The 21,967-nt window shown below is 47.0% G+C and overlaps 2 protein-coding genes across 5 annotated transcripts in view; one reads left to right on the plus strand and one right to left on the minus strand.

Annotated features, from left to right (window-relative positions):
- Positions 1 to 10,951: 10,951 nt before the first annotated feature.
- On the minus strand, positions 10,952 to 20,359 carry LOC140207091 (uncharacterized). Its single transcript, XM_072275417.1, has 2 exons — positions 20,275 to 20,359; positions 10,952 to 12,874 (listed from the first exon to the last, which is right to left on the minus strand). Exon 2 carries the CDS (start codon positions 12,464 to 12,466, stop codon positions 11,612 to 11,614), a length of 855 nt encoding a protein of 284 aa, XP_072131518.1. The 5' UTR covers positions 12,467 to 12,874; positions 20,275 to 20,359; the 3' UTR covers positions 10,952 to 11,611.
- Positions 20,319 to 21,967, plus strand: part of LOC140207089 (uncharacterized) — a 36,415-nt gene continuing 34,766 nt past the window's right edge. For 2 of the 4 annotated variants that reach the window (XM_072275412.1, XM_072275411.1), the window contains exons 1-2: positions 20,322 to 20,638; positions 21,206 to 21,527. The gene's annotated coding sequence lies outside the window, so the exon portion shown is untranslated. Of the gene's footprint in view, positions 20,639 to 21,205; positions 21,528 to 21,967 lie in introns of all 4 variants that reach the window. The other 2 variants (XM_072275414.1, XM_072275413.1) reach the window with 2 other exon arrangements.

Consider the following 21,967-nt stretch of genomic DNA (forward strand, 5'->3'; position numbering starts at 1 on the left):
CTGTGGTGAATACAGGGCAGCTTCAACGTGCAGTTTGCACGGGTGGAAATTTATGAAAAAATCAGGAAGCGATGTGACATTTTTCCTTGAAGCAGAGTAAGCATTTATTTGCTCTATGGAGATTTGTCCAATTATGAACCAAATCCAGGAGTTCAGTAGTGTTAATCATTTCTCCTTGACAGGTTTATCTAATATGAAGGACAAGTACTGTAAGTTCGTGCAGACTGTTGACTTTCTTTTTCATTTCTGTCATGGTCCGGTTTGTGAAGTCTGCATTCCGGTTCACGGTCCGGTCCATCGATCCTTGTTCCAGGTTTCCTGTTTCCCCCCTTGTTCGGTTGGTGCCTTAATTGAGGCACCTGATTCTCATTTCGGTCTGGCACGCAAGTAGCTCTGCGAACCAGGGATTGTTTGCTGGACTGTTCCCTTCCCTCTTCCTGCCGCCTGAAACTTTCGCCTACAACCTCGTCAGTATGCCCGTCAAGTTCAACAGCTGCAGTGAGACCAGAGCCTTGCCACGCCAAGATAAGGAAGTTGAGTTTGGAATGGTCTCTTCTTGCCTCCGTGTTTAGCGTCCGTGTCTAAGACGAGTCCCGGCCCTATGACCTGTTCCCAAGGAGGGGTCCTGGTTCTGTGTTCTCTGTTCCTGTGTTTCAAGTCCCAGGCTCTGTGGTCCTGTGCTTCAAGACCAAGTCCAGGATCTGTGTTCCAGCCCTGTCCATATCTGCGCTTCGTGTCCTCACCCAGTTCTGGTGCCTCGTCCAGCCCAGGAGTACTTCGCCACCTCGGTGCTGGAGATTCCTCGTCCTGTGCTGGATCGCCCGCATCCGAATCCTCGGCAGTCATCTCGGCGCTGCGTCCAAGAAAGGGTCCCGGTCCTGCGCTCCAAGTAGGGGTCCCGGCTCCGTACCCAAGAGCCTCACTAAGCCGAGTCCAAGAGCCGAGACAAAACTAGTCCAAGAGCCTCGTCCTTCCCTGGAGTACCTCGTCTAGTCCAAGAACCTCGTCCTGTCCAAGTCAAGACTTTGTGTTCTCGTCTTGTCCATGTGCCTCGTCCTGTGCAAGAGTTCCACGTCCAGTCCTGTAGCCACGTCTCGTCCTCGCCGAGATCCGGGGTCCAAGCCCGATTCAAGACCTAGGTTCCTTGTCCCTGGCCAGTCTCTGGCTCGGGAGTCCTAGCCCAGGCTCCTAGTTCCAAGTTCCTTGTCCTGGTCCCGCTTTCCTAGTCTTAGTCCTAGCCCAGGCGCGGTGTCCTTGCCTCGTCCAGGGTCTGTGTCCATGTCCTGCTTCGTTCCTTCCTGACTCCCCTAGCTTTCTTGACAAACCTAGTCCTATTCCTAGAACTGCAGTGTCTGTGTCTTGCATTTGGGTCCGCTGCCAGGTGCAATTTTGCCGATTAGGACTTGAATGTCCCCGGATCCTCTCCCGCTTTATCATTACCGAAAGGGTTGTGGCTGTTACAGGAGCCGGAATATGGTGGGGAAATAAACATAAAAGGTAGGGTGAGTTCAATAATTGGTTGGAAGTGGATGTCGCGGTCTGAAGGTGTGAATGTGTATTTTCCTGTGTTTTGCCTCTCTCGGGCTTTAAAACAGTTTTACTCTCCCCGCTACCATATTCTCCCGTGTCAGTTCTGCAGTGTCAAGATGGAAATCACCACAACCCCCTCTGAGAAGATCAGTTCTTTTGTTTATTAAGTAGTTGAATAATTGACGTGAGTGGGTATTTCGCCGCGCTAATGAGCTGCTCTCTGAACTTGGACTGAGTTACCCCATAAATAAGCGTTTGTGAGAGAGGCACAACACACTTCGTCTTGAACTTGTTAGACTTTTAATGTGCAGTTTTGTTATTTTTGTGTCATCTGCCCGGTCCTGTATTGACACAAGGAACCACTCAGTTTCTGGGAAGAGGACTCCAGCTTTCAGCCTGACGTTGGACGCTTTTCTCGTTTGCTCACATCGTGGGGATCTCATCCACGGACGTTTATGCTCATCTATTGTCTAACTCTTCCTTCTGTAGCAGTGTTTCCCAGCCTATTTCACCCCTAGTGCCGCGAGTCAAGGGGAACCGTCGAGCACCCTCGTTTCTGTGAGGTTGGTAAGGTCGGCCGAGATTGAAGAGAGGTTGCCGATGACTGCTCAAGGCCTGCAGTGCTTTGCTTCTTCCTGTGTCCCAGCGCCACATCCTGTTTTGGAAGTGCCTGCTCTGCTAAAGGTCGGTCAGGTCTGATGCCTCAAGTTGGGGGGGGGGGGGTCGCTGACCGCTCCACCAATAATCCTGAACGCCCGCCCCCCGCCCGGTGATCGTTATTTGATCCTAAAGGCATCTTCGGACACGTCACCGTCCCCAGAGGTAATCACTGTTTTATTGTGATAGTTTCTTCATATTTCTGGTTTAAGCTTTCATTTCAGTTCAGAATAGCACATGCTCGCACCGTGTTGGATCCTGCTTTCGTTGATGGATATATATCCTTAGATGATTGACTGTGAGTGGGACAGAGGGAGTGGAACTCCCCCAACACTGTGTCTGAGTGTCCTCAGCTCCCTCAACATCTCGCTACCTCCTCTCTCCATAGTGAGCTCACTTTATCTGTCACTCCTTTCCTCCCTACCCTTCACCCTCCTCTCACTCCTCAGCACACCATCCTGTTTCTCTCCTCCATCTTCTCTTACTCTCCCCTTCCTCCTCTCCTCCTCTCCGCTCACACTTTTACACCCATTCCGTCTCCCTCACCTCCCTCTCTTACTCCGCTCACCTTAACTTTCTATCACTCTCACTTCTCCCCTTTCTGTCTCCAAAGCACCACCATCATCACCCGCTGCCCCCCGCCCCCCAACCATGACAGACTGACACTGAATCTCGGCCCGTGTTCACACCAGGATAGCACCCCGTCCTACGTCACAATGTGCGATGGTGACAGAGACACAATTGTCGACAAGGCAACCAGCCTTGGTGTTCTGTCTGGACATCGGAACTCACTGACATTCGGAGTCGGATGAAGCAGACACTGAGGGAGAGAGAACCAAGAGGAAGAGGGAGACTGGTGGAGGGAGAGTGAACGGGACAGACTGAGGAGAGTTGGGAGGGAAGTGTCCGAGGCGAGAAACAGAGGGGAGAGAGACGGCGGAAACAACCAGTGAGCGGAGAGAATGGCGGGAAGTGAAATGGACGTGGGTGAGAAATACATGGGGAGCGAGTGAGGGGGCAGAGAGTGGCGTTGGAGGGAATGGCAGAGGAGAGAGATTGGAGGGAATATGGGATGGAAGGAAGATGGGGAGTTAAACTGAGATAGAAACCAGGGATTGAGACGGTGGAGATAAGCGAAGTAAAGAGACGGGCGATTTGATACCTCTGTTGATCAGTGGGAGAGAAGCGGACAGGAATCGAAAAGGGCTGCTCATTTTAAATTGAGATGTATGGAAATTATTGGAATTCTAAATCTTCCTTGTAATTTCTTTTAGGATCAGTGACGTGTTTATCTATCTACCTAGCTGAGTTGAGTGTAGGTTTTTCTTAAGATTCGCTGCCCCGAGGGCGTGAAGGCAGGTGTCTGGGTACATTTGAGGTGGAGATAGAGGGGGAATGGGCACAGAAGCATAGATCAGTCACGGCCGTGTTGAATAAACATATTACCACAAGACTTCCTCCTCATCTCCCTTCTGAATTGACTTCCCTGTAGTTTGGGGGTGTGCCCCCGGTCCTGGGCTCTGCCTTAAGGGAAACATCCTGTCCACATCCTCCCTATCTCGGCTTTTCAGTATTCGGGAACTCCCCCTCTAAGCTCCAGCGGGAACAGGCACAAAAACACCAAATACCATGAGCTGTGGCCTTGTTAATCAGCCTCAGGTGCAGCACCTTGTTTGTTAAAGACCATCTGAAAATCCAAACAAACAACATTCACCGCTGTTCTTATTTCACCACAGAATTCCAACAGATTTATCTGGGAATATTTCTCCCGAGGAAAACCATGCCGACTTTGGCTGTACTTTATCATCCGCTCCAAGTACCCTGAAACCTCATCATTAATGGACTCCAACATCTTCCCAACTACTGAGGTCAGACTAACTGTCCTGTAATTTCATTTCTTATGCCTCCCTCCCCTCTTAAAGAATGGAGTGGCATTTGCAACTTTCTAGTCCGCCATAACCATTCCCAAATCTAGTGATTCTTCAAATATCATGGCTCATTCTTTAAGAGGAAAATGAGGGGGAGCTTCTTCGCTCAGAGGTGGTGATATTGTGGAATGGGCTGCCAGAGCAAGTGGCCGGTTGGATTTCAACATTTAAGAGAAGTTTGGATGGGTTCATGGATGAGAGGGGTATGGGGGATATGGTCACGGCGGAAGTTGCTGGAATTTGGCAGATTGATGGGTTGGCACAGATTAGACTGGCCGTATGGCTTTACTCTGTGCTGTACTGCTCTATGACCCGAATGTCTGCACAAACTCTTCAGCTAATTGTTTCTAAACCCTTGAATGTACACCATCTGTCCGGGAGACTTGCCTGCCTTCTGTCATAATGGGGGAACCGGGGCGGACCCAAATACAGGTCACAAACACGTTTTGTAGTAGGGTTAACAAAATTGACTTCATTACTCGTTACAGGAAGAGCAAAACGGAAGCGGGAATAAGCGTACTGGACATGTCACAACGGGGGCGTTCGGAACGGACGTAAATGGAAGACACAGACACTGAAGTACAAGGAACAGGACTCAATTAGATTAGGGACGTGACAGGATACAGGCAAGAAGCAGGGACAAGAATGCAGACTTGGGTTTAAGAAAGTGGGACCAGGACTAGAAACCATGGACTAGGAGACAAGGCTTCGATTCCGAGCCCAAGACTGGACAAAGACCCAGAACCTAGGTCTTGCCTTGGGCTCGGACTCCAGAACCAGGCAAGGACATGACATGGCTTCAGAGCAAGACGAGGCTGGGGTCTACAGGCCTGAGCTGGGAGACAGGCTGGGGTCCTGGGCCTTGAGCTTGGCTGCAGGCTGGGGTCCTGGACCTTGAGCTTAGCTGCAGGCTGGGGCCCTGGGCCCTGAGCTTGGCTGCAGGCTGGGGCCCTGGGCCCTGAGCTTGGCTGCAGGCTGGGGCCCTGGGCCCTGAGCTTGGCTGCAGGCTGGGGCCCTGGGCCCTGAGCTTGGCAGCAGGTTGGGGCCCTGGGCCCTGAGCTTGGCTGCAGTCTGGGGTCCTGGGCCCTGAGCTTGGCTGCAGGCTGGAGTCCTGGGCCCTGAGCTTGGCTGTAGGCTGGGGTCCTGGGCCTTGAGCTTGGATGCAGGCTGGGGTCCTGGGCCTTGAGCTTGGTTGCAGGCTGGGGTCCTGGGTCTTGAGCTTGGCTGCAGGCTGGGGTCCTGGGTCCTGAGCTTTGATGCAGGCTGGGGTCCTGGGTCTTGAGCATGGCTGCAGGTTGGGGTCTTGAGCTTGGCTGCAGGCTGGGGTCTTAGATCTTCGAGGCTTGTGTTCTTGGAGCTTGGGTTGTGATCTTCAAGGCCTGGATTCTTGGACCTTCTCCTGGGCAGGACATGGAACTCCTGGGCAGGACAGGATACTTCACCCCACGGAGGTAAGGACAGGAAGGGGCCGACCCAACCACAGGGTAACGGCAAATGGCCTGCTTACCCGATGGAGACAAGGTACAGGAAGGGACAGAACCAACCACAGGGTTACGGCAATTACGGCCTGGCTTACCCAACAGAGGCAAAGACAGGAAAAGAGCTCAATCTGGGGTGGCTCTGAGTCTTGTGGCAGTCAGCAACCTTGGCTGGCTACAGAAACAGCCAATCCATACCACGATGACTGCTCTGACGAGTGGCAACAAGGCTCAATGAAGCGTTGGTCCTCCAACCAGGCCGAGAGATCACGGATGGTTTCACTAGCCTTCCATCAGCAGGTTGCTCCAAAGGGGACTAACGAGACAAACCAGCAGCTCATACTCAACCCCAAGACTACTTATATTCCAAGCTGAAAGATGGGAATCAGGTGCCCATGATTAACTCAACCAAACAAGGGACAGCTGGAAGACCCAGAGTCCTGAGTCCACGGACCGGACCGTGAACCGGAATGCGGACTTCACGGACCAGACCATGACAACACAAGGACTCAGGCCCTGGACTAGGCTGGGACTCAGGGTCTGGGCTAGGACTCGGTGTCTTCCTCACCGCCGACTCAACCTACAAATTATCCTTTAAGGAATCCTGCACAAGTGCCGCCAAGTTTAGACTATTTGGAAAATAGTGTATTCGGTACTTCGTTCCCCAATGTGCATGGCTATACACTTCGGGACACGGTATTCCATCTGCTTCATTTACGCCCTTTCCTCTAAACGCCAAAGTCCTTTTATAGCCTCTCTGATTCCTCAAAACTACCTGGCCCTTCAGCTCTCTTGATATGATCGGCAAACTTTGCAATACAGCTATTAATTCTGTCATCCAAGTCCTGTGGAACATCACTAGTCACCGGCAGCCAACCAGAAAACATCCCCGTTATTACTATCCTTTGCATCTGCCAATCAGCCACTGTTTTATCCATGCAATAATCTTTCCCATGTCAAGTGACCGGTAACAATGAATATAGAATTGAGTCAGGTTTTATAAAAACAAACAAACATTTATTAATCTCTGCTCAAAAGTAGCAAAATGTATTTAAACGACTAACTTAATCAGAAGTTAACTGATCTACGGCAACTCTGAAACAGTTCTTAAAAGGGTAAATGCGAAAACAGTTCTTAAAGTGGTAAATTCGAACCCAGTTCTTAGAATGGTAAATTCAAAAGTCCGAGAGATTTATACAGTCAGTTAGGAGAGACTTTCCTAAAGTAAAGAATTCCTCGAGGACGTGACATTACTGCTGACCCCAGCCGGAACCTGCCTTGTCCGCAGGATTCACGGCGACGGAAATAAAATAGTTTAAAGGAACTGACCTTTTCCTCTGGAGAATAGTTACTGCACAATTCTTCCTGCTTTAGCAGAGGATATGTCAGATGCAGGTCACTATTTCTTGAACGAAGATTCAATAAAGGTCGATCCTCTCCAATATAGCTGAACGACATCAGCTTTACTTGACTCTGTGAGTTCCTGTACTTTAGTAAGGTCTTCACTCTCCAATACTACTTACAGTAGAAAATAGACCTCCACTTTAGAGGGAAACTAAACGAATATGCAGCATAACGGAGTATCTGACGAATTAAATAACAAACTAAACTTAAAACTCAACTGGAAAAACTAACTACATCGCACCAGAGGTCTCTCTTTATATACCTGGTGAGAACATGTCATCACGTGACCTCACATCGGTGGGAAAATTACATCATGTGACCTCCACAAGACGATTACATCATGCTCATCACATACTTAATTACATCATAGAAACCATAGAAACTACAGCACAGAAACAGGCCTTTTGGCCCTTCTTGGCTGTGCCGAACCATTTTCTGCCTAGTCCCACTGACCTGCACACGGACCATATCCCTCCATACACCTCCCATCCATGTATCTGTCCAATTTATTCTTAAATGTTAAAAAAGAACCCGCATTTACCACCTCATCTGGTAGCTCATTCCATACTCCCACCACTCTCTGTGTGAAGAATCCCCTCCTAATGTTCCCTTTAATCTTTCCCCCCCTCACCCTTAACCCATGTCCTCTGTTTTTTTTCTCTCCCCTTGCCTCAGTGGAAAAAGCCTGCTTGCATTCACTCTATCTATACCCATCATAATTTTATATACCTTTATCAAATCTCCCCTCATTCTTCTACGCTCCAGGGAATAAAGTCCTAACCTATTCAACCTTTCTCTGTAACTGAGTTTCTCAAGTCCTGACAACATGCTTGTAGACCTTCTCTGCACTCTTTCAACCTTATTTATATCCTTCCTGTAATTTGGTGACCAAAACTGAACACAATACTTCAGATTCGGCCTAACCAATGCCTTATACAACCTCATCATAACATTCCAGCTCTTATACACAATACTTTGATTAATAAAGGCCAATGTACCAAAAGCTCTCTTTACGACCCTATCTATTTGTGACACCACTTTTAGGGAATTTTGTATCTGTATTCCCAGATCCCTCTGTTCTACTGCACTCCTCAGTGCCTTACCATTAACCCTGTATGTTCTACCTTGGCTTGTCCTTCCAAAGTGCAATACCTCACACTTGTCTGTATTAAACTCCATCTGCCATTTTTCAGCCCATTTTTCCATCTGGTCCAAGTCCCTCTGCAGGCTCTGAAAACCTTCCTCACTGTCTACTACACCTCCAATCTTTGTATCATTGTATCATCATGGTCATAAGACAGTCACAAGATACCCATGAAGTATGTAACCCCTGTAATATCATGGGCTCATAACTTGTTAACCAGCCTCATGTGTGGCACCTTGTCAAACACCCTCTGAAAGTGCAGGTGGACATCATCAACCGATTCTCCTTTGTCTATCTTGCTATTACCACTTCAATAAATTCAAAGAATTTCAACACACTGTTCAGGCAAGATTTTCCCTTGAGGCAAACATGCTGAAGGCCGATTTTATTATGTGCCTCAAAGTGCCCTGAGAACACATCCCGAACAACCGACACTAATACCTACCCAACCAATGAGGTCAGACTAACTGTCCTAAAACTTCCGTTCTTCTATTTCTCTCCCTTCTTGAATAGCAGAGTGATATTTCCAAATTTGGAGTCTTCCGCAACCATATCAGACTTCATGGATTCTGAAACATCATTACTAATAGCTCCACAATCTCTTCGGCCGCCTCTTGCAAAAATCTGGGATGTACACCATCTGGTCCAGGTATCTATTTACCTTCAGACCTTTTCTGTTTCCCAGGAACCTTCTCTCGAGTAATGGCAACTTCACACACTTCTGACCATAGACATCTGGACTTCCACCTTTCCGTTGGTTGCTTCCACAATGAAGACTGATATGAAATACTTATTCAGTGCACCAGCCATCTCCTTGTCCCCTATTACTACTCACCCCACCCTCCCCAGGCATCGGTTCCCCTGGTTCGATATCCACTCTTGCCTCTCTTTTACACTTTATGTATCTGAAGAAACATTTGGTATCATCTTTGATGTAATTAGCTAGCTTCATGTTCCATCCTTCATTTCTTAATTACTTTTTTAGTTGTCTCTTGTTGGTATAGAAAAGTTTCCCAATCATCTAACTTCCCACCAGTTTTTGCTCTGTTATCTGCCCTCCCTTTAGCTTTTACGTTGGCTTTGCCTTCTCATCAGCCGTGGTTGTGTGATGATGTCTTTAGAATAGTTCTTCCTTTTTGGAACGTATATATCCTGTGTCTTCAGAATTGCTTCCCGTAATTACAGCCATTGATGCTTTGTCGTCATCCCTGCCAGTGTTTTTCTCCCTATCAAATTTGGCCAGTTCCTCTCTCATGCCTCTGTAATTGTCCTTATTCCACAGTTGTACTGATACATCTCACTTTAGCTTCTCCCTCTCAAATTTCAGGATGAATTCAATTATATTATGATCGCTTTCCCCTCAGGGTTCTTTTACCTTAGGTGATCTCATTCCGTTCATTGCACAACACCAAATCCAGAAATGCTGATTCCCAGCTGGGCACAACCAGGAGGTCGTTGCCCAGCTGTGTGCCTCAGTTATCTGTTCGAACCCTTACTCTTCGTGATTTTTAGAAGTAACCTGGATGAGGAATTGAAGGGATGGGTTAGTAAGTTTGCTGATGACACAGAGGTTGGGGGTGTTGTGGAGAGTGTGGAGGCCTGTCAAAGGTTACAGTGGGACATTGATAGGATGCAAAACTGGGCTGAGAAGTGGCAGATGGAGTTCAACCCAGACAAGTGTGAAATGGTTCATTTTGGTAGGTCAAATATGATGACAGAATGTAGTATCAATGGTAAGACTCTTGGCATTGTGGAGGATCAGAGGGATCTTGGGGTCCAAGTCAATAGGACGCTCAAAGCAGCTGCACAGGTGGACTCTGTGGTTAAGAAGGCATACGGTGTATTGGCCTTCATCAATCGTGGAATTGAATTTCAGAGCCGAGAGGTAATGTTGCAGCTATATTGGACCTTGGTCAAAACCCACTTGGAGTACTGTGCTCAGTTCTGGTCACCTCACTACAGGAAGGATGTGGAAACAAAAGAAAGGGTGCTGAGGAGATTTACAGGGATGTCGCCTGGATTGGGGAGCATGCCTTATGAAAACAGGTTGACTGAGCTCGGCCTTTTCTCCTCAGAGTGAAGGAAGATGAGAGGTGACCTGATAGAGGTGTAAAAGATGATGAGAGCCATTGATTGTGTGGATAGTCATGGGCTTTTCCCCAGGCCTGAAATGGCTGCCACAAGAGGGCACAGGGAGTAGGTACAAAGCTTGGGAGTCAGTACAGAGGAGACGTTGGGGGTAAGGTTTGTACGCAGAGAGTGGTGAGTGCATGAAATGGGCTGCCGGCAACAGTGGGGGAGGCTGACACTATAGGGTATTTTAAGAGACTTTTGGATTGGTACATGGAGCTTAGAAACAGTTATGGGTAACCCTAGTAATTTCTAAGGTAGGGGTATGTTTGGCACAACTTTGTAGGCTGAAGGGCCTGTATTGTGCTGTACGTTATTCTATGTAAACACTTCAGAAGCAGGGAAAATGACCCATAATGTGGAAATGAGCCATGAATAAGGAGGTTAACTACCAATGTCATTCTTCCTCAGTCCAGAGATTAGAGGGGTGAAGAACATCTCAGACAGAACTGCAGTCAACTTGACTTCTTCAGTCTGCAGAAAATTCAAGGGGAACCTCTTCACCCACAGAGTGGAGACTTTTGGAACCCATCACCACAGGGAGAGCGAGAGGGGAACAACAGGGGAGGATTGAAAAGGACTGTCATGGAACAGAATCACTGGCAGGGTCCAGCCGGCCTGAGTTGACTCTTTACTGTACACAGGGTGTGTTATAAATTCACTAAGTACCAGAGACAGAGTTTACAATAGAACTGATTTATTTGTCTCAGATCCAGAATATTAAACTCCAGTGTGTAGCAGAAGAAACTCCTCCCATGCCCAGTGACCAGGGTTTCAGGTTTCAGGTTTATTATCACCGGCATTTTAAGTGAAATTTGTTGATTTAGCAGCAGCAGTTCAATGCAATACATATTTTGGCATAGATAATAATATAATACATAAATTAAAACATAGTAAATAAACAAGTAAATCAATTATGCATAATGAATACATTATTAAAATGTGTAAAAACACAAATGCTGCATATTAAAAAAGTGTCCAAAGCTTTCAAAGTCCATTCAGGAATCGGATGGCAGAAGGGAAGAAGCTGTTCCTGAATCGCTGAGTGTGTGCCTTCAGGCTTCTGTATCTCCCACCTGATGGCAACAGTGAGAAAAGGGCATGTCCTGGTTGCTGATGGTGCAGAACTGGGTGTGGTGACCAGCAGCAATAATTGCAGAGTTCAGCACCAACAGTCACTCTCGAAATTGCATTCAGCAACGGTGATGGACAAATATACGGTATGCAGCTTATTGAAACTTCCTCCCCAGTGTGAACCCTGTAGTGTGTCACAAGTTTAGTTTACTGAGCAAATCCCTTCCAACATTCACAGCAGTGTATGGCCTTTCCCCAGTGAGAACTCAATGATGCACATTTGGTGGAGATGGCTGAGAGAATCTCTTCCCAATATCTGAGCAGGTGAACGTCCTCGACCCGGTGTGAACTCGCTGGTGTCTCTGTAGGCTGGATGACCGAGAGAATCTCTTCCCACAGACTGAGCAGGTGAACGGCTTCTCCCCAGTGTGAACTCGCTGGTGTCTCTGTAGGTGGGATGATTGAGTGAATCCCTCCCCACAGTCTGAGCATGTGAACGGCCTCTCCCCAGTGTGAACTCGCTGATGTACCTTCAGTTGAGATGACTGAGTGAATCCCTTCCCACAGTGTGAGCAGGTGAACAGCCTCTCTCCGGTGTGAACTCTCTGATGTACCTTCAGTTCATATGAGCAAGTGAATCCCTTCCCACAGTCTGAGCAGGTGAACAGCTTCTCCCCAGTGTGAACTCGCTGATGACTCTGTAGGTGTGATGACCGAGTGAATCTCTTCCCACAGTCTGAGCAGGTGAACGGCTTCTCCCCAGTGTGAACTCGCTGATGACTCTGTAGCTGGGATGATCGAGTGAATCCCTTCCCACAGTTTGAGCAGGTGAACGGCCTCTCTCCAGTGTGAACTCGCTGATGTACCTTCAGATTAGATGAGCAAAAGAATCCCTTCCCACATTCTAAGCAGGTGAACGGCCACTCCCCTGTGTGAACTGACTTGTGTACCAGTAGTTTGGATGACCGAGTGAATCCCTTCCCACAGTCTGAGCAGGTGAACGGCCTCTCTCCGGTGTGAACTCTCTGATGTCCCTTCAGTTTAGATGAGTACCTGAATCCCTTCCCGCAGTCTGGGCAGGTGAACGGCCGCTCCTCGGTGTGAACTGACTGGTGAGCCATCAGGTCAGATGACCGAGTGAATCCTTCCCCACAAATTCAGCAGATGACCAGCCTCTGCCCAGTGTGAACTGACTGGTGTGTCCACAGGTGGGAAGACCGACTGAATCCCTTCTCACACACAGAACAGGTGAATGGCCTTGTCCCAGTGTGAACTTGCTGATATTCCGTCAGTTGAGATGAGGGACTGAATCCATGCCCAGTGTCTGAGCAGATGAATGGGATCTCTCCTGTGTGAGGTGACAGGCGTGCCAGTCAGTCAGATGAGCGAGTGAATCCCTCCCCACAGTCTGAGTAGGAAGGATGATCGAGTGAATCTCTTACTCCAGTTCTTAAATATCTGGACAGAGACAGAAAAACTGGCGTGTTGTGTTCGAGATTCCTGTAGATAGATTCCTTGTCGTTTTTAACCTGTAAAAACATTTACAAAATCCATCAGTGGGTGAAGGACAACTTTCACACCAGATCACTTTAGTCACCAAGGTGTGATCTGACATCACACTGTCACAGTGAGGGTCAACGCAAGTTGGAGAAATCATCTTCTAACTTCTGTCCCTATCTAACTGTGATACTACGTTCAGTGAAATATAGACCTGTATTCCCAGATCCCCTTTCTTCTGCAACACTCCTCAGTGCCCTACCAGTCACTGAGTACAGCCTATGTCCTATCAAAAAGCAACGCCCCACACTTGCCTGCATTAAATTCCATTTTTTGGTTTCACAACCCATTTTTGCAGCAGGTCTAGATTGCACTACAAGCCATGATAGTCTTCCTCGCTGTCCACTACACCACCAATCTTGGTGCCATCCACAAATTTGCTGATCCAGTGAACCACACTGTCATCCAGATTACTGATATAGATGACAAACAACAACAGACCCAACACTGATCCCTGTGGCACACTACTAGTCACAGGCTTCCAGTCAGAGAGGCAACCATCTGCTACCACAGTCTGGCTTCTCCCAAAGACAGTGTCTCATCCAATTTACTATCTCATCTTGAATGCTGAGTGACTGAACCTTCTTGACCAACCTTCCATATGAGACTCTGTCAAGTGCCTTGCTAAAGTCCATGTAGACAACATCCACTGCCTTGCCTTCATCCACTTTCCTGATAACTTCCTTGAGAGACTCTATAAGATTGGTTAGCCATGACCTACCATGCACAAAGCCATGCTGTCTATCCTTAATCAGTCCACATCTATCCAAATACTTATATATCTGGTTCCTGCACATACATTCCAATAACTTTCCCAGTACTGATGTCAAGCGCACCAACATACAATTTCTTAGTTTACTTTCAGAGCCTGCCTTGAACAGCGGAACAACATTGGCTGTCCTCCAATCCTCCAGTATGTCACCTGTCACTGAGGATGATTTATATATCTGTGCTTGGGCCCCGACAATTTCTTCACTTGTCTTCCACAGGGTCCCAGGGAACAACTTGTCAGGCCCTGGGGATTTATCCATGGTAATTTGCCTTAAGACAGGAAACACCTCCACCTCTGTAATCTGTACAGGGTCCATGAAGTTGATGCTGCTTTGCCTCACTTCTATAGACTGTGTCCATCTCCGGTGTAAATACGGATGCAAAAAAAATCTCCCCCATCTATTTTGTCTCCTCATATGGATTACCATTCTGATCTTCCAGAGGATTATTTTTTTCCCTTGCAACGTTTTTGCTCTTAACATGTCTGCAGAATCCCTGAGGAGTCTCCTTCACCTTGTCTGCTGGGGCAACCTCATGCCATCTTTTATTTCTTTCATAAGGGTTCACTTGAATTTCCTGTACTTCATAGGAAGGAAGGAAGGAACGTCGACTCAGACCATGAGAGGCTTGCATCAGGCATTTTCATGCCTTACAAGGTGCAGGTTGGAAGTCTGTGTGGGGCGCCACTCCTCGCACAGACACTGGAGCAATGTGTGGTTAAGTGCCTTGCTCAAGGACACAAACACGCTGCCACAGCTGAGGCTCAAACTTCATAAGTATCCCATTTATTCCTATTTTCCTGTACCTGGTATGCACCTCCTTTTTATTGATCGGGGAGATGAAAGCCAAAGGGGTGATAGAGCTGCATGGTGGGAGGTGGGGGAAGGGGGTTAAACTAAAGTTGCAGGGGGAATGGGAACCTGAATAACAGAACAGATAGTGGAGGGGTTGTGGAGACAGCTGTTGTTCTGTCCTCAGACAAAGTCAGGAATGAAAACGTTGAGCATGGTGCAGTGAATATGCTCAATCCTGTATATTTCAATACAAGGAGCAGTGTAGGAAAGGCGGATGTGTTCAGGGCATGGATCAACACCTGGAGTTATGACACTAGGATCTGGCAACTGTGGTCTGGGACAGGCTGCTTTGTGGCAAAGGTGTGCTTGGTAAGTGAGAAGCCTTCAAAGTGAAATTTTGAAAGTACAAAGGGGGTATGTGCTTGTCAGAATAAAAGGTAAAGATCGAAACTGTAGGGAATCTTGGTTTTCAAGAGATATTAAGACCCTGGTGAAGCACAAAACAGAGTTGCATAACAGGGATAGGCAGGTAGGTTCTTATGGAGTATAAGAAAAGCAAGAGAACACATAAGAAATAAATCAAAATGTCTAAAAGAAGGCATGAGTTTGCCCTCACAAAAAAGATGTAGGATAATCCTAAGGGGTTCTAGAGATACATTAAGATCAAAAGTATTGCAAGGGACAAAGTTGGTCCTCTGGAAGACCAGAATGGCAATCCGTGTTTGGAACCAAAGTAGATGCGGAAGATCATCTCTATTTACTCAGGAGATGGGCACAGCATGTATCGAAGTGTGGGAAAGCGGCATTAACATCGTGGACCCTGTACAGATTAAAGAAGAGGGGATGTTCGCTATCCTGAGGCAGATTAGGGTGGATAAATCTCCAGGGCATGACAAGGCGCTCCCTTGGACCCTACGGGAGGTAAGTACAGAAATTGTCGGGGCCCCGAGCAGAGATAATTAAATCATCCTTGGTGACAGGTGGAGGAACCAGAGGACTGGAGGACAGCCAATGTTGTTTCGCTGTTTAACGTAGAACATAGAAATCTACAACATATTACAGAGTCTTCAGGCCACAAAGTTGTGCCGACCATGTAACCTACTCTAGAAACTGCCTAGAATTTCCCTAACGCAAAGCCCTCTGTTTTCCTAAGCTCCATGTACCTATCGAAGAGTCTCTTAAAAGACCCTATTGTATCCGTCTCTACCACCATTGCTGGCAGTGCATTCCACTTACCCACTACTCTCTGTGTGAAAAACTTACCTCTGACATCCCCTTGGTACACATTTTCAAGCACCTTAAAACTGTGCCCCCTCGCGTTAGCCATTTCAGCCCTGGGAAAAAAGTCTCTGGCTATCCACATGATCAATGCCCCTCATCATCTTATACACGTAAAAAAGGCTCTGAACATAAACAAGGAAATTATACATTGCTTTGAGTGTTTGTTCAAAGTATACAGAATTGCGAGGGTAAATGCAAGCAGGCTTTTTCCACTGCGGTTGGGTGGGACTATAACCAGTGGTCATGGGTAAGTGGTGAAGGTGAAAATTTAAGGGGAATATGTGGGAAAACTCTTCACTGAAATGGTTGTGACAGTGTGGAATGAGATGCCAGCACAAGTGGTTCATGCCAGATCAATTTCATCATTTAAGAAAAGCTGGGATAAGTACCTTGATGGTAGGGGTATGGAGGGTGATGGTTCCGGTGCAGGTGGTTGCATTAGACAGCTTAAATGTTTTCATCATTGTCTAGAGGGGACAAATGGCCTGTTTCTGCACAGAATTTCTCCATGTTTCTATGACAGAGAAGCTGGCCAAACTTGACTGGAAGGGGAAATTGGTAGGAATAATGATGGAGCAGCAATAGCTGGAGTTTCTGGGAGCAACTCGGGAGCTGAGTGATAGATACATCCCAAAGAAGTGGAAGCATTGGAAAGGCAGGAGGACACAACCGTGGCTGAAATGAGAAGACAAAGCCAACGTCAACATAAAAGCCAAAGAGAGGGCAAATATTACAACAAAAACTACTGGAAAGTTTTTAAAACCAACAGAAGACAACTGAAAAAAAAATCAGATATGCTCGGGGCATTGATTTATGATTTGCAGTCATTAATGAGTCTTGGTAGCACCCAACAGTCCGAGGCATTTAGAGGAACAAGATCTCCGGGGCCTCAATATCTCTTGAAAACCAAGGATCCCTGCACCAGTTACCTTTCAACTTTTAATTTGGCACGCTCATATAAACTCTACACATTCAATATTCGACTTCTGAAGGCCTCCCACTTACCAAGTACACCTTTGACAGAAAACAGCCTGTCCCAAACCACACTTGTCAGATCCTTTCTGATAACATCAAAATTGACCTTTGTGCAATTTAGACCATAAGACAAAGGAGCAGAAGTCGGCCATTCGGCCCATCGAGTCTGCTCCGCCATTTTATCATGAGTTGATCCATTCTCCTATTTAGTCCCACTCCCCTGCCTTCTCACCATAACCTTTGATGCCCTGGCTACTCAGATACCTATCAATCTCTGCCTTAAATACACCCAATGACTTGGCCTCCCCTGCTGCCCGTGGCAACAAATTCCATAGATTCACCACCCTCTGACTAAAAAAATTTCTTCGCATTTCTGTTCTGAAAGGGCACCCTTCAATCCTTAAGTCATGCCCTCTCATACTAGACTCCCCCATCATGGGAAACAACTTTGCCACATCCACTCTGTCCATGCCTTTTAACATTTGAAATATTTCTATGAGGCCTCCCCTCATTCTTCTAAACTCCAAGGAATACAGTCCAAGAGCGGACAAACGTTCCTCATATGTTAACCCTCTCATTCCCGGAATCATTCTAGTGAATCTTCTCTGTACTCTCTCCAATGTCAGCACATCCTTTCTTAAATAAGGAGACCCAAACTGCCCACAATACTCCAAGTGAGGTCTCACCAGCGCCTTATAGAGCCTCAACATCACATCCCTGCTCCTATACTCTATTCCTCTAGAAATGAATGCCAACATTGCATTCGCCTTCTTCACTACTGACTCAACCTGCAGGTTAACTTTAAGGGAATCCTGTACGAGGACTCCCAAGAATCTCAGCCTGTGGTCCAGACCTCTCTTTTTCCATATTGACTTGGAATCTCATGGCATTATGATCACCAGATACAAAGTGTTCCCATACACTAATTTTTGTCACTAGCCCTGGATCATTTCCTAATAGCTTTTTGCACACATCTACATTGGGAATTCTACATGTTGATTAAGGACACATTTGACAAACTCTACCCCAGATAGTCCTTTTCCAGTATGGTCGACCCAGTCAATATTTGGAAAGTTAAAATCACTTACTATATCAACATATGTTTCTTGGCATAGTCTGCAATCTCTCTACAAATTTGTTCCTCTAAATCCCTCAGACTGTTAGATGCAACCAAGTCCCAGTAAGGGCTACAATATCATGATTCCATGTCCTGAGCTCATCTGCCTTTCCTACGATGCTTCTTGCATTCTGAAAAACACAGCTCTGCACATTCATCACACCATGCTCAACCTTTTGATTGCTGACTTTGTCTGAACAACATCTGTCTGGGTGTCAAGAAAGCAACCTCTCCCTCAATGTCACAAAAAAATAAGGAACTGGTTGTGGACTACAGAAGGAATGGAGACATCAATGGATCTGGAGTTGAGAGAGGAAACAGCTTTAAGTTCCTCGGCATGAACATCACCAAGGATCTCATCTGGTCTGTGCACACCGGCTGTGTGGTATGTGGCTGTGTACCTCTTCCACCTCAGAAGCTTGAAGAAGTTTGGGATGGGGTCCCAAATCCTAAGAATTTTCCACAGGGACACAATTGAGAGCATCCTGACTGGTTGCATCACTGCCTGGTATGGGATCTGTACTTCCCTCAATCGCAGGACTCTGAAGAGAGTGGTGCAGGCAGCCCAGCGCATCTGTAGATGCGAACTTTCCACTCTTTAGGACATTTACAAAGACAGGTGCATATAAAGGCCCGAAAGATCATTGGGGATCCGAGTCACCCCAACCACAAACTGTTCCAGCTGCTACCCTCAGGAAATGGTACTGCAGCATGAAAGCCAGGCCCAACAGGCTCCTGGACAGCTACTTCCACCAGGCCATCAGACTGATTAATTCCTACTGATGCAATTGTATTTCTATGTTATAATGACTGTACTATTTATAATAGATTACTAGAAATTACACATTGCACATTTAGATGGAGAATTAATGTAAAGATTTTTACTCCTCGTGTATATTAAGGATATTAGTCATTTCAATTCACCCTCTCCACCCATCTGTTCTGCCATTCTGGCTCCAATCCCGCCTGCAACTTTAATTTAACCACCACCCCCTGCCACACACTAGCACTAGCTAGCAAGCCTCACCACTAGTATATTAGATCTCTGCTAGTTTTAATTCCCTAACTAACAAATCCTCTATCAGCCCTTTGAAATTCCTCTGCTGGGTAATCCCCCCTAACAGTTCCGAAAGTGGTCCACCTGTTGTTGTGTGGGATAGCAACAAGAGTACTCAGTGATGGCTATTTAACCTCATTCCCCTTCCTGACTCTCTCTCACCCAGTTTCCTGTGTCCTGCACCTTTGGTGTAACTCAGTTCTCTTCATGTCATATCCATCACCCCCTCCAACTCCCAAATGATCTGGAATTCATCCATTTCCAGCTCCAACTCCCTAACGTGCAGGATTACAAGCTGCAGCTGGATGCACACCTAGCAGGTGAGGGTGTCATGGACACTTGAAGTCTCCCCACCTTCCCACCAATGTCCCATCTAATTTGTAATGAGCCGTGTGCCAAAAAATCTTGTGCTGTGCAATTTTTACCCAGTGACAACAATATGTGCACACTGAACTTTAAATAGAGGTACTCATTTTAACAGCTAGTAAATCACTGTCAATAAGAACTTTGATATCCTCTGGGTTTGATCAAGTTCATCTGCATTCTCACACAACCTACCTGTAGAGGGTTAGGAAGAATTTTCTCACTCCAGCTTTTGCACACCATCCATATCTGATTTGCTTGCTAAATGACACTTTTAAAAGTCAGATTTCCAAATATCACTCCACTTCCTCCCACTTGCAAACTCTCCAGCAACTTTTGCATCGCCACAATAAACACAGTTTCTGTATCGTACATAAATATTTCCCCTGAACCCTCCCCCCAGGTGACTGACGGTGCTGAGCTTATTGATGGCAATGCCAATGAATATGAAGGGAAAGGCAGTAGTCTGTCCGGCACATTTGTGATGTGAAAGCTACTTGTTGCCCAGGACAAAAGTGTTTGTCATAATTATGTACCCAGAGAGAGTGGGTCAAAACGTGTTCTCACGAGTAGAAAAGTCCAGAACAAGAGCAGGTAGAAGAAGCAACACACACAAAATGCTGGAGGAACTCAGCAGGCCAGGCAGCATCTAAGGAAGAGTACTAATGCTGAATTCCTCCAGCAATTCGTGTGTGTTGCTTGGATTCCCAGCATCTTCAGATTTTCTCTCGTTTGTGATAGCAGGTAGACAAAGGTGATTTAAAAGATTTGATCCCTTTCTCCGAGTTCCCAATCTTTGCATTTAGACAGCTGGAGCTCAGCTCTGTCTGAGAGATTCATCGGTTCCCATTCCCTCATCACTGGGAAGCTCCCCGGGGCCCGTGTACAGATCGTGGGGCTGAGAGAGAGGGAAGAGAGCAGGACTGTCCCGGGATTACGGGTCACGGTGTCCGGAGCTCACAGTACTTATCCCGAATTCGGTGTTGAAAACCCCACCAGCAAACTATCTCTTACCTGGAGCCGATTTTCCGAGGCCTTTACTGTACTGCGCGCATGCGCGATATTCGGGAACAAACATCAACCCTGACGCCTGCGCATTTGATCGGTGCTTCGGCGAAGGCGAAAATTGTTATGCCGAGCTTTCTAGGTAATCACGGTGCCATTAAAAGTTCCGGCAAGCTTCGGTTCCATGTCCAGACGCATTGCAACAATCCAGCTGTCTGAAGGTCCTTTGAAATTAGTGAAAATGACACAGAACGTTGGAAAGAGCGGGGAAGGAGTTTAACCAACTTCGTCCGGAGCCTTGAAGAACGTCAAAACCACAGCGAGCTCATCGTCTTATTCAGCCTGGAGACAATCATGCAGGAGATTCATGCAGGTGTATAGGATGATGAGAGGCATTGGTTGTGTGGATAGCCACAGGCTTTTTCCCAGGGCTGAAACGGCTAACACGAGGGGGCATATGTTTAAGCTGCTTGAAAGTAGGCACAGAGGAGATGTCAGAGCTACATTTTTTTTTAAACAAGGAGTAGTGTGTGTGTGGAATGCACTGCCAGCGGCGGTGGTAATAGGGTCTTTTAAGAGACTAGGTACATGGAGCTCGGGAAAATAGAGGGCTATGCAGTAGGGTAATTCTAGGCAGTTTCTAGAGTAAGTTACATGGTCGTCACAACGCTGTGGGTCAAAGTGTCTGTAATGTGCTGTAGATTTCTATGATTCTCTGAAATTCAAGGGAAATCTCTTCTCCCACGGAGTGGTGACTGGTTGCAACCTGTCATCGCAGGGAGAGTGAGAGGGGAACGGCAGGGATAGACTGATATGGAACAGAAACATAGGCAGGGATCAGATAGTCTGAGTGGCCTCCCTAGTTTACATTGTGAGTGTGGCAGAGACAGCAAGTATCTGAGACACGGGATTTGATACAGAACTGATTTATCTTTCACAGATCCAGAATATTAAACATCAGTCTAGTTTAAGGCTAACATCAGCAGAACAGACTCCTCCAATGTTCTGTGACCAGGGTTCAGTCCTGGGTGCGATGAGCAGCCGCAAGAACAGCAGAATCTGACAGTAACAGTCCCTCATGAACCTGCAGCTGCCTTCAGTCACCGTGATGGTCAAACATTTAACACGGAGCTGATTTGAACTTCTTCTCTGATGTGAAGTTGCTGGTGTTGCAGCAGCTGGGATGATTCAGTAAAACTCTTCGCTCACACCGGACAGAAATTTGGCCTCTGCTTATATTGAACTCACTGGAGCATCACAAGGTGAGTTAACTGAATGAGTCTCTTCGTTCACACGGAGCTGGTGAACGGCCGCTTCCCAGTGCGAAGCTGTTGGTGTATCTGCAAACACGAAGAAATTTGCAGATGCTGGAATTTCAAGCAACACACATAAAAGTTGCTGGTGAACGCAATAGGCCAGACAGCACCTCTAGGAAGAGGTACAGTCGACGTTTCGGGCCGAGACCCTTCATCATGACTAACTGAAAGAAGAGCTAATAAGAGATTTGGAAGTGGGAGGGGGAGGGGGAGATCAGAAATGATAGAAGAAGACAGGAAGGGGAGGGATGGAGTCAAGAGCTGGACAGTTCATTGGCAAAAGGGATATGAGAGGATCATGGGACAGGAGTCACAGGGAGAAAGAAAGGGGGACGGGGGGGGGGGTTGGAACCAGGAGGATGGGGAAGGAGTATAGTCAGAGGAAC

Source organism: Mobula birostris, chromosome 13, assembly GCF_030028105.1.
Source record: "Mobula birostris isolate sMobBir1 chromosome 13, sMobBir1.hap1, whole genome shotgun sequence".
Classification (NCBI taxonomy): Eukaryota; Metazoa; Chordata; class Chondrichthyes; order Myliobatiformes; family Myliobatidae; genus Mobula; species Mobula birostris.

What these genes read in the sequence shown, in the direction of transcription:
- LOC140207091 (XM_072275417.1), bottom strand. Translation starts at nt 12,466, where the DNA reads ATGGCTCACCAGTCAGTTCACACCGAGGAGCGGCCGTTCACCTGCCCA.